Raw genomic sequence first — 12,313 nt, forward strand, 5'->3', positions numbered from 1 at the left:
TAATAAATAAAAAAATAATAAAAATGTTTTATTTTTGCAAATAAAGTTAATCTTCTTTCAATAATTGCTATTTTATTTTAAAATCTTATTAAAAGACCTCATGGTTAATTCATAAATGAAGTTCGTGCAGAAGTCAGTGTTCAGATGAAAATGAGTGATCAGATACGCGATACTGCACAGAATTATATTCAAATTTTCATTAAGTGATATCTAAAAACCAGTGAAATTAAGTTCTCCTCGAAAGATTACAATACATTGTTTAAATTTCCGTATAATATGTATCAGTATGTAATGTCTAACCGAAATTCCAAGCAGGACTTCTTCCCTCTCTTAGTTATGAGTTAGGTCCATGAGTGTGAGAGAATGCTGCTGTATCTATGCCTACATCTTAGCTTGTTCCCTTCTTATTTAATTTTGTTAAGTTCCATTGTGCATTCAGTGCAGTTAGACTAGCAAATATAAAATAAATAATTAAATCTGAGATGTATATATAAATATTTATTGCCTCTAACTAAAACATACTATATTGAATTTTACAATTAATTTCATTCGTATAAGATAAGCTATTAAAATTACATAAAAAATTATAAATAATACCAGGATTGGTTGAACAATGGCATTGTATATATGTATATATACTAACTAAGTTCTAGCAACCAATTTACCACATTAAGGCACAGGGAGGTTTTTTTCTTTGTTCTGAAGATACGCAAAGCAAAATTATGTTTTTTTTTTGTTTTTAATTTCAAAAATATGTACAGTATCCCGATGCCTTTTTTTTAATATGCTAAAAATTAATAGCAGTTATGGTAAAAAATAAATAAAAACTATAATACATTTCCCATAAATATACACTGCAGTAAACATTCAAATAACCTTATGAGAATAAACATCATTTTTCTTAATATTGTGTGGAAAAAAAAAAGAAAAAAATAAAAATCTTAAACTCTCACATTATCTTTCTGAACATTTTACGGTATACATATATATAATTTTTTTGTTTTTTAAATTATCCAAAAGGCACTACTTTTATGTATATATATTTTCTTTTTAAAAGTAAAGAAGTTTAAATCGATTAAAGAAGTCGATTAAAAGAAATGAAATAGTTATATGACGATTCTGGACCCAAAAAACCTCCTTTCCAAAAATGATATAAAATTATTTGCGATTATAACAATTATATGCAAAAATTTTGAAGAACTGAGTTAAAAACTGAAATAATTTTTTTAAATATAAATATTGAATAATCTCAATCATAATAATAAAAAAAGAAGTAGTAACTCATAGAAATGAAAAACGTTCGTTTAAATTTAAAATATCCGACTGGGATTTATCAAGTAATTTTGAAAATCGAAATCAATTTTGCAAATTTTTGATAATTATAAGTGTAATGTGGTGCCAATCTAATTAATTTTGAGGATGTGTTCTTCAAAAAAATTTAAAAAACTTCTTTTTTTAATTTTATTTAGCGAAACGTCAAGTCAAGTGCCTTCTTTAGTAGCTTAATTGAATTTATCTGAATATTAGGAATATTAAAAAAAAAAATCGTTTTTCATTCTGCTCATTTCAATATCTACCGGTTTTCCAAATACTCTGGAAAAATAATCTGATATGTTAAAGTTAATCGTCATTAAATTAAAATCTGTCAATAAACAAACAATTCGTAGTTAAAATTACGACAGCTAATTGGATAGATCAGTGTGTTGGGAAAACGTGAAAAGGGCCAGGTTTCAAGCCTTGCCAGCTTTAGGGTAGCTTTGATTTTAACGCCTTCAAATACTTTACTATCAGAGTGTTAGTAATGTTATACTCAACAATGTTCAGATAAGCGATTGCGTTTTTTACCCCTTCTTCATAAAATAAGAAATATTTTATCTCTTTACATTTGTTAGAGCACACATTACTTAATTAACGCCAATAGTGAAGTAATGTAAGACTTTACACAGATGTAGGAGCATAAAAAATGCGTATCTTTTTTTTTTAAAAAAGTTCATTTACCTTAAGTATCCTTATATGGAATATGTATCAACCGATAACTGCTAAATAAGAGAACCACATAGTGAAGATTCTTAAGAAACATGAGCATCTGAGGACTGACTGAATATGAACAACAATAATGGACGTGAAAGTTGAAGAAAACTGGTCTCACTGCATCTTACGTTTACAAAATTACTTCTTAAAACAGCTGAAATCATAATACTTTTATTTCTTCAAAAAAAAAAAAAAAAAAACACTGCTTGGGTGATAGACAAAAACCCAAATAAGCAACTAAAATAGACACTTGAAATTAGATTAAGTTGAACGTTTATTTATGAAAAAAAAAATAAGAAGCTATTTAATTAACTAGATCTTAAGTTATTAACAATAAAATAAATTTGCGCTTAAAGCCTTGATTTACTTACTCATCATGAGTTCACGTAGTTTTCATGAGCATGAGTTAAGTTGAATTTTTAGTTAACAAAGTAGGTGTTTGCTTGTTCATATTGTAACAAAAACTGTAATCCAATAAAAAAATAATGAATTAATTGAATTCTGTTCACTAAATTCACTAAAAAAATTCAGTTAGTATTGTTCTGTTAATTTGGATCATTGATTTTGAACGTAACAAGCTTATTTTCTTGAAATCTGACAGGTACCATGGATTTTACTCTAGTTTACAAGTTTTTTTTTTGTCTAAAAAAGGGAATTTTACTTCAATAAACAATTTCAGTCATTTATGAGAGTTACATAAAAAAAAATTGTCCTTACTCAAACGTTTTATGCTATTGTTTTAAATAATTCCCAAAACGATCTCGTGCACCAGAAACTTTGCCAATCTATGTTGTGGAAGGAGTTTGTTTACGCTTTAGGGAACGGTTATCTCAATCAGCCGAACACCTCCTCCCACTTCTTAAAGTTTCCCCAGAAAGTTTGGGTAGGTTACCAAGTCTTGGGGGTCGATATATCCTCTCTCTGGGCAAAATTGGAGAACGGGGATCTAGGACTAGTTGTGCTAATCTGCAATTTAAAGATCACAAGAATTTTTATAGAAAATCTGGGTAGTTATCAGGTTAGAGCAGTAAAATCCTAACATGGGGTGCCATCTTTACAATATCAAGAAGCATCAGCCATAGTTGCGATTCAAAAAAAGGACCGAATTCACAGTTAGGTGATTAAGAATCCGTAAGAGTGGAATCTAAAGCTTAACTACGCTTTCTTTTACGAATGTCTTTTTAGGATTATAATTTTCAAACAGAACAGTACTAAAGAATTGTTTGTTACATCTAACTGATGCCACAGAAATAAATGCAAGAACTGTACACTATTGAAAAAATGTTTAAAATTATTATTTCAAAAAAATTATTTCTTTTATAATTTTCTCTAGTTACGCTTCAATTTACTCAATCAATAAAAATGAACTAAACACTTAAAGGAGGCGCCATTTAAATAAATCTAAAAAAAAAAAAAACAACAAAATTTAAATATGCATTAAATATTTGAAAAATTTTAGTACAATTTGTTTTTTCAAATCTAGAAAAATATATGTATTTAGTGAAAAAATTTTCCTTGTAATACAAATCTACTTATTATATCCCATATCAATTGATATATTTTTATACATTTTTTTTTTTTTCATATAATATCTGGATAAATGTAAAATCCTTGTATAAAAAACTTCTTATTTACTTTAAATAAAGTACTATCATAAATTTTTTCGAATGTTCTTCAGAGAAAAGATAGATTTATTTCTGGAATATGTTTTCACATACTCTAAAAAAGAAAAGAAAAGTGAAACGTATACTGTGTGGTTGGCTTTCTGGTTTCAAATCATTTGTTTAAAATTATTTAAAGCCAACCATTTAGATATATATATATATATAATTTGTGTGTGTGTGTTTTAAATATTAAATAAGCACATAATTTTATGTTTACATACAATCAAGTTTTTTTTTTTTGTTTCCTAATTGAATAAAATTTTTGCACAATATTATATACATAATTTAAAATCAAAGTTAACATTTATAATTATTTATTTTGGCATTGCTTGTATGTAAATATAAATCTACCATTTTAACTGTACAAACTTTATTTTTTTACATAGAGCACTATGTTTATTTTATTAAGATGATGGCACTTAAGCCCCATTTTTTTAATAATCTATTTTTTTTTCTTTAAATATTTATATAAATTTATTTTATAAATCACACCTCAAAGAAAAGAAAAATTATTAAGAGAATTAAGAATGAAATTTTATGCCATTCTTTGTAAGGGGAAATTAAATTATACGATATTTACAGGTTTTACATGTATATATATAAAATTTCATAATAAAAATTAACCGTACTTTGTTTTTCCAAGCTAGCTAAAAATATCTATTTGGTAGCACATAAGTTGCGCTTAGTCTTCCAACAGTTGCATTCTTCCAAATTTTAGCAATACTTCTATCAAGTATTATTATAAATAAAAAATTTACAACACAATCTTTTATCACAAAAAAAAAAGTGATACTTTTCTTTGTTATATTATGTATAACGATCCAATTTGTTACTTTTAAAAATATTAAAAAATAATACACTTTTATGTCTTTTATAGTTGTTACGCAAATAATAATTAAATGACAAAAAATAAATTTTTATATATACATATAGTTATTCCATATGCCTATATTTATGAGCAGTCATTTGACTTAGTCCTAAAACCGCATACTGACAACTAAGACAGTGGTAATGTGTTTGTTTACCATTATGTACACAAGTGTCTGGTGAGGAACATTGTTGAGATGGTGTAAATTTTTCAAAACCAGCCGCCATTATTGAATCTAATTTTTGATGTTGTCTTCGATGTGCAACCACTTTATTTGTATCCGTGCATACGAATTCACATTTAAGACAATGGAAATGTGAAGCTTTATTCTGTGATGAGCCTGTAAAAAAAAAAAAAAAATATAAAGGACCATTTGTTTTAATGAATAATAATAATAATAAATTTAATACGACATGCATACTTTGAAGAAACTCTCCTGGAATAGCAAAAATATTTTAGGAAATCCTTAGAGTTGGGCGTGAGATTATAAAAATAAAATATGCTACCTACATGTTTGGTTACATGGAAATTCATAACTCACACAAAGAGCTATAAAAATTGTAAAGCTCTCATTAAGCTGTAGTACTGGATGTTTACTAAGCTTTAGACAAAGTACTTCCAAACATAGAAATAGAAATAGAAAAGAAATTTATTATTCTGGGACAATTGTCCCCTAAGAATAAATACAGGTACAAATAGAGGCCTTAATAGTTTGGCCTGTGATTATAGAGAAATTAAACAAATAAATAAATATTTACAAAAGTGAAAATATAATAAGTGAAAATGAAAGTAAAAATAAAATAATAAAACAGCAGAAATTAAGGAAATAAATTAAAACAATTAGAATTTCGGAGGAAGCTGAATAGAAAGGAGATAACTGAATAGACGGGATTTAAAGATGGATAGGGTAGGAGCATGGCGGACAGATGAAGGCAAGGAGTTCCATAGATACATATATACATACATTAGAGTACATGACAATAGTAAATATTTAGAATCTTACCAATGGTCGAAGCATACGAACAATCTGCTCGCCCGCAAGACACATTAGCTCTATACTGCTGGAAATCACCGCCCATTAGAGTATCTAATCTGTAAAAATGTTTTATTTCACTACAAATATTCATAAATAAATTTATTATTACATAGGAGGTACCAGATTGCATGTTCATAGGAAAAGAGGTATTTTATACTCATTTGCCAGTTTGAAGTGAAGGCTTATTTCCCGTTTTCCCTAGAAAGTGGCCATTTTATAATTTTTTAATGCTTGACGACTTTTTTCCAGTTAAAATACATTAACTACAACGAAGTTAAAGCTTAAGCATACTAGAATATACCTTAATAAAGAACTTTCTGTATTATGTTTACATTGGCTATATATAGCACATTATTGGAAAACAATTTTTTTAAATATATTATCTTTGGTTTCCACTTTGTACGTCACCTTAGTTGCGCTAGTTATGTCTTATAATAATATGCAAAATTATACCATCATATTATGCAAAATTTAATACTATTTCGATTGGTGCATAGACTATATTTTTTTTTTTGCCCAAAATGGGGAGTAAAACCGCATTCCTGCGCACAGTTCATCATCCAGGTACTTCCTAAATATTTTGCAAAAAAAATCTTTGACATCATTATAAGTGGCTATACTTACCTTTCATGTCGTGCAGTGTGTTGAACAAATCTGGTTTTATCGCAGAAACTGTAGCCACAATCTTGTCTCATACAATGAAAATGAGTTTGATGTTCTCTGTAACCACAATGACTGTACCTGCAGTCTTCGTTGAATCTGTAAGAGAAAAAAAATAAAATAAAATAATGATGATGAATGATAAAAGCATTAAAAATCAATTAACAAACGTGGAGAAGCAGTTTTTGAATGAAGACTGCATATTGTGTGAGCTTTCAATAATTTGAGCTCCTTGAAACAAAGAGCTTAGCAAGGGAAAGTGACTCAAGCCATTGATAGACCTCCCATCTGAACTGGTGCCTAACTGTACGCAAGATGTGATAGCCAAAGCTATATTTATTGGTATAGAAAACCGGAAGATTAGGCCAATGCAGGTAAGGTCTTGCTAAACGACATTGAGAGGATTTGCTGGAAGAAGGATTGCGGAAAAACACACAGCCAAAGTCAGAAAAATCACACGTGGAAAACATAAGGTGTTCCAAGTTTTGTCAGGAAATAGTTGAAAAGATTTGTGCAATGGCCTCGAAGTTTGAGTGACTCTGGGCTGTGAGAAAGAAATACTTGACCGAACTTGCGTTCTAAAGACAGGGTTTTACCCCTGTTGAAGGGAGCTAGAAATTAGTGAAGTATTATGACAAGATATTAACAACAGATATTAACTATAAACACGTACCTAAATCGTAAATAACCATCCGGCACTGGTTCATCTTTCAACATTCTCATAGACGTTTGGACTCTAGCTTTCTTCGCTTCTGCAGACATGTCTCTTTGTGGTGAGATTGAGCTGAAGAAAAATCACCGGTCATTTTTATTTAATATCACATGTTTGTGTCATGTCAAGCAGTTTTTTAAAAATAATAATAATACTTACTTTCTCGGCAACAATGACTCAGGCGAAGCGTCTCCGCAGAGCATTGAAGCACGTGCAGATTCTAATAAACCATTATTTACTAAAGAGGAATGATGAGGGGCAAAACCAGGTGGTCCGGTGAACATTAAACCTAGTAAATAATAAATACATTCACTTATTATCTTTTTTAGATTAAGGAGAAGATTGATGTATCGAGGAGTTGAAAAAAGTGAATTATATTTATTTACCTGAAGGTGATGTATAAAGGCCGGGCATTCCATGAGGCATAAACGGAATGCCCTGGGAGGTGATCATGGCTAATTGTTGGTTTGCGACTGCAGCAGCCATTGCCGCGCTAAAGCCAGGAAAGTGAGGAGGATGCATCATACTTCCATCTTGGCTTTCCAAGTTTAACGGCAAGATGTTAATACCTAAAGAAATATATAATCATATTACAGAAAATAAATACATTTTTAGTTACTCAGTTTCTTATTAATATATTCTTTGATTGCAGTAAAATTGTAATATGTTTTGAAACATTTGTCTCACATACTTTGAAATAAAACCCTTACTGCAAATGATTTACTGGAATTATTTAATTTATTCTCTCCCAAATAACTCTATTTCACATTCGAAATAAAGTAATTATTTATATATTTTTTGTTATTAACGAATGTAATTCGATGAATCTCTTAACTTGAAAATATCTTTTGGAAAATACCAGATATATCGGCTACGAAATTCCGAATTTTGTACAAGGAAGTATCAGATGTAAGCTAAGTAAGAAATAACATTCCAACAATGGGAGACCATTTTATTTACCATGATGTGGTTGTTGATTGTTCTCTTCGTTATTATTGTTCTCCGTTTTCACCATCACTGGAGGTATTGCTGAAGGACTGTGCTTTGCAATATGTGGTTTTAACCTTTCTACTTCGGAGAAAGCCTAAAAACAATGCCATTTACATATTTATAGTTAAATATTAAACAAATAAATAAATCGATCAAGATTTTTGTGCCAAACAGAAATGTAGCTCAAAGCAAAATAAAGTGCAATAGAGATTTTTGGAATTTTTCATAGACTGTTTATGAATTCTAGGACAGAATCCAACAAAGACGTGTAGTGGTGTTGTGCAGAATATGTTTTGCCTTTCTAAGATTATTATAAATAATGTAATATGGTATACTTTTTTTGTATAATGTATTCTTAAGCAGAATAAGCACACGCTACAAACGCAAAAGCAAAGTTGTTAAGTTGTTAGTAAGCATTAAAATAAAATTAGAAATTATAAAATTAATTTTTTTTTTTTTAAATTATTACTATTATTGTTACTAGTTTTTGTTAAAATCTGGTAAAATGATGTGTTGCTAGTTTTAATTTAGAAAGATGGCATGCTTGACAATCTAAAGTACCTGATTGCATGCATTGCAGTGGTAATGCTCTTTCCTTTTAAGCTTGCAAAATGGTCGACTACAAGTTACCTCTGGGCCGTAGCGTTCATGCCGTTCAATGGACATCCATTCAGGAAACTGTTGTTGCTGCGCATGTGGAGATGCTTCGGTTCCTGGCTCTTTTTTTATTACCTCAGGTTTTACTGTTTCTGTGAAAAACCAATTATGGAAATTTTAATAAAAATCAACACTAAAAACAAAGCATAGCAAAAACAAGAATTAATAGACTATAAAATCATTTTATTTTTATATCACGTTCTTATTTTTTTTAATTTAAATTTTAATTAACACTTTCGCTGCTGAATCTCTTACGACATAATGTTTCTTCCAATTAGTTTGAGGCCATCGTCCTGAATGAATTACCCCCAAATGACTGATATGTTCATTGAATTGATTTTTACTAAGTTTATTCATTCATTACTATTTTTGTTTCTCAAAAACGGCTCAAACGATTACGTTTAAACTTGTTATAATGTTTACACACATACAAACATAAATTTTATTTTATTTAAAACTTAATTTTAGGGTACTAAAGTCAGGACAGAAGGCGAAACAACTTTTAATGTAATTTAAAGCAAATACTAATTGTTAACAAGTTTTCATTATGGTTGATAATATAAAGGTCAGAAAACATGCATAATATGACGGCTGAAGTGAACGAAGTAACATCTAGCAGCGTAAAGAACCCAGCTACATTTTCAATTAATCACGACGTCAATTTCAAAAACTAGCGTTATATTTATCACTTGATCAAATATGATTTTTGAATTACTATTAAATTTAAGCTATATATGAAACCAAAGGATTTCTAGACGCTATTAGCAGCGAAAGTGTTGAATGTTCAAAGATTTGATGTCGGTTACGTCTATAATTTGCTTGAAGGCATAACTTAACAAAAATCTAATACACTTTGTGAAAAATAGTCTCACTAAATAATAGAATATTATTAATAATGAATGCAATCCGTAAAGCCCTGAGGAACTCTACTGAAAATTAAAAGAAATGGAATTTTCTAACTCTTAAGGACTAAAATTAACATTTTTCTAGAAAAACTATACTATTAAGACAAAAAAAAAAGATATTATCAATTCTAAAGAGACTATTCTTCAATAATACGTAAGAATGAATAATAATATGAATAAAAAATAATAAAAATAGAAAATGTTTTGAAGATAGGACCCACCTGTTATGGGAGGCGGGGGAGAAGGGACACCACAGAGCGGGTAGAAAGTACCTGAGGCCCTCACCACTTCAACAATTCAAACAGTTCTCAATCAGCAGCATTCTTTACAATTTTTCTTTTTTAAATAAAAGTTTTTAGTGCACCAAGAAATTATTTTACTAAAAAATTGCACTTATTTACTTTTTTGCACTTATAGTGAAAGAAGTGTGCAAAGTGAATGCAATATACAGGAATACTTATGAATGAATTAAGAGATTGAACATGTCTTTTTTTTTTTCGTAATTGGAAACGTTCTTTCACTTGATTCAGAGTGTGAAACCAATCTACATCAAAACACGGATTGTTACTTACTTTTAACAAAATCTATGGATTTGAATCAATTTATGTACAAAAGTATTTGAAGAAAGGCTTTTATATGCTCAACGTTGCATTTATAAAAAACTAAGTCGCGATCTTTCAAATAGAACTTCTTTAAAAATGGTCCTTTGAAGAAGGCAGGAAACTGAACTAGCAGGATTAGATATATTTCAAATAGAAGTTACATCGAACGAATAAATCACTAAGTAATCTTTCGTGAATTTAATTATACGTTCAATTTTAAATCGTAAGTGTTAATTTTAAGAAATTAAATCTATTCCAAAGATTTAGTGACAATCACAAAATAATATTGTTTTATGACTAGAATTATATTCTCTGGATTGAAGATAAATAATAAATCCATCTACTCTGTCATCCAAAAGCTTCGTTTCCATCTGTTTTCGAATTTAAAAAAAATGCAATAACTAATTTTGTAACTTTAAAATTCATAAAATTTGTAATTGATTGTCCAATTGTTATGATTTTAAATAGAAACATTGAAACTAATAAACATTTAGTTCAACATTTTAACCAACAAATTTTATGATCTTTAGTAACAAAATTATTGAAAATGATTTTGCCACAATCTTTTGGGCGAATTACATAAGCATCCTGTATATTAAACTTAATGATTTACGTGCTTGCTAAATGCATACAATAACAATTTAAAAAAGTATATATATATAAAATTTTTTCGGTACTTACAAACTTTGTTTCAAATATTAACACTAAAACTGAAAACATTTTAACGTAGTTATTGATAATAGTGAATGCTTTTATTTTTCTTAGTCTTGTTGAAATGTCTGTTCTTGTTCAATGTGGTAAAACACCATAGTTTTGGCTATGAAAGAGGAGAGCTGAAAGCCAAATTGTATGCGTTGTTAGGCTGGAATAACCGCAGGGTCGCTAGGATCGCTGAGAAATGAGAAACTAATGGGAATGATAAACTCGTGTATGGCTGGTGTTAGTAATAGTACATTTCTACTATCTTTTAATACTTATAATAATACTGTTCGGAGATACTAATTTCCCTACGAGATTCTGTCATAATTCTTCATATGTTAAATGTTAAATGGAAATCCTTAAATAAAAAAAATTTAAGTCAAGGAAGACAGAATGATCGCTGCTTTAGTAATAGGAAATTGAATTTAAGAAAAAATTCGCGTAAAATGTCAAGATCCAATACACTAACTAATATATAGGGAACTGTGATAGAAAAGACTTAGAAAAACACTTTCATTTTTTGAAAAACAATTCACAACGGATTCCTGTTATGTTTGGAAAGACTAATGTTCAGCTCTGAAGTTGAGCTTTTCACTAAATCGAGATTTTTAGTGAAATAACCAAGAATTCTCGAGTTTAAATTAGTAGACGGTAAACTTATAAAATACTAAATAAGTTTACAAATCTGACCCCTCAATAGCTGTAAATAATTTAATGATATAATTAAATTACAAATCTGGGATACCACAGAAAAACGTTCATCTACTAATCATAAAAAAAAAAATGCTAAACTCCCTTGTGGACATCCAACAATACTAAGAAATTTTCGTAAAAAAACCGAGAGAGTTCTCTGAATTACATTTTTTGGTTAATTAAATCACAGTAAGTATAAAATTTGAAACAAAGTTTGAAAGAAAACGAAATAGAAACCATTTCCTTTTAAATAGTGCAGTGTCTTTTATTTTTGCAATTGGCAAACACTATTTCCACCATGAACCTGCTAAAACAATGAGAAAGTTTACGCTAGCAAAAAACTAGACTTAAACTAAAAGAAAGACTATTGACAAAACTAGTTAATAAATAAATACAAATGTAAAATAATGACTAAAAACAAATCAATTATAATAGTACAAATCAAAAATAAACAATTTTTTTTTTTTGTAAATGTGTATTACAAAAAAAAAAAAATCCGTAACTACATCTGCCTCAAATGCATAGTAGTTCAATTTTATATTCAATTTTACCATTGAATAGTAAAAGAAGCAATTTTATCCTAAAAGAAGCAATTAAGTTTCAATTAAGTTGAAGTTTTGCACTATTTCAAAGTAAATTCTAAAATGGAGGAATATCAAACAACATATTTGGGTTCTCTTTGGTGACTGCAACTTAGCAATCGAAATTCCTCAAGCGATTGCACATTCCGCTAAAAGAATTTTTCACTTGTTTAAGATATTCTCGAAAACGGGTTTTTGGTGCACTAATTGTACAC

General features: G+C 28.8%; 1 protein-coding gene across 12 annotated transcripts in view; it reads right to left on the reverse strand.

Annotated features, from left to right (window-relative positions):
• Positions 1-38: 38 nt before the first annotated feature.
• LOC141450758 (zinc finger protein castor homolog 1-like) overlaps positions 39-12,313 on the reverse strand; it is a 295,992-nt gene continuing 283,717 nt past the window's right edge. Inside the window, exons 18-29 of one of the 12 annotated variants that reach the window (XM_074121524.1) lie at positions 9,745-9,810; positions 8,523-8,710; positions 7,932-8,055; positions 7,358-7,540; positions 7,131-7,260; positions 6,933-7,043; positions 6,224-6,358; positions 5,567-5,655; positions 4,721-4,903; positions 2,403-2,495; positions 1,999-2,185; positions 40-449 (exon numbers count right to left, since the gene is read on the reverse strand). In XM_074121524.1, the coding sequence (XP_073977625.1) occupies positions 2,479-2,495; positions 4,721-4,903; positions 5,567-5,655; positions 6,224-6,358; positions 6,933-7,043; positions 7,131-7,260; positions 7,358-7,540; positions 7,932-8,055; positions 8,523-8,710; positions 9,745-9,810 (1,226 nt within the window). In that variant the 3' untranslated portion in view covers positions 40-449; positions 1,999-2,185; positions 2,403-2,478. The other 11 variants (XM_074121516.1, XM_074121517.1, XM_074121525.1 and 8 more) reach the window with 11 other exon arrangements.

The sequence above is a fragment of the Rhodnius prolixus genome, unplaced genomic scaffold (genome assembly GCF_049639745.1).
Source record: "Rhodnius prolixus isolate KJV_2025 unplaced genomic scaffold, Rpr scaffold_8, whole genome shotgun sequence".
NCBI lineage: Eukaryota > Metazoa > Arthropoda > Insecta > Hemiptera > Reduviidae > Rhodnius > Rhodnius prolixus.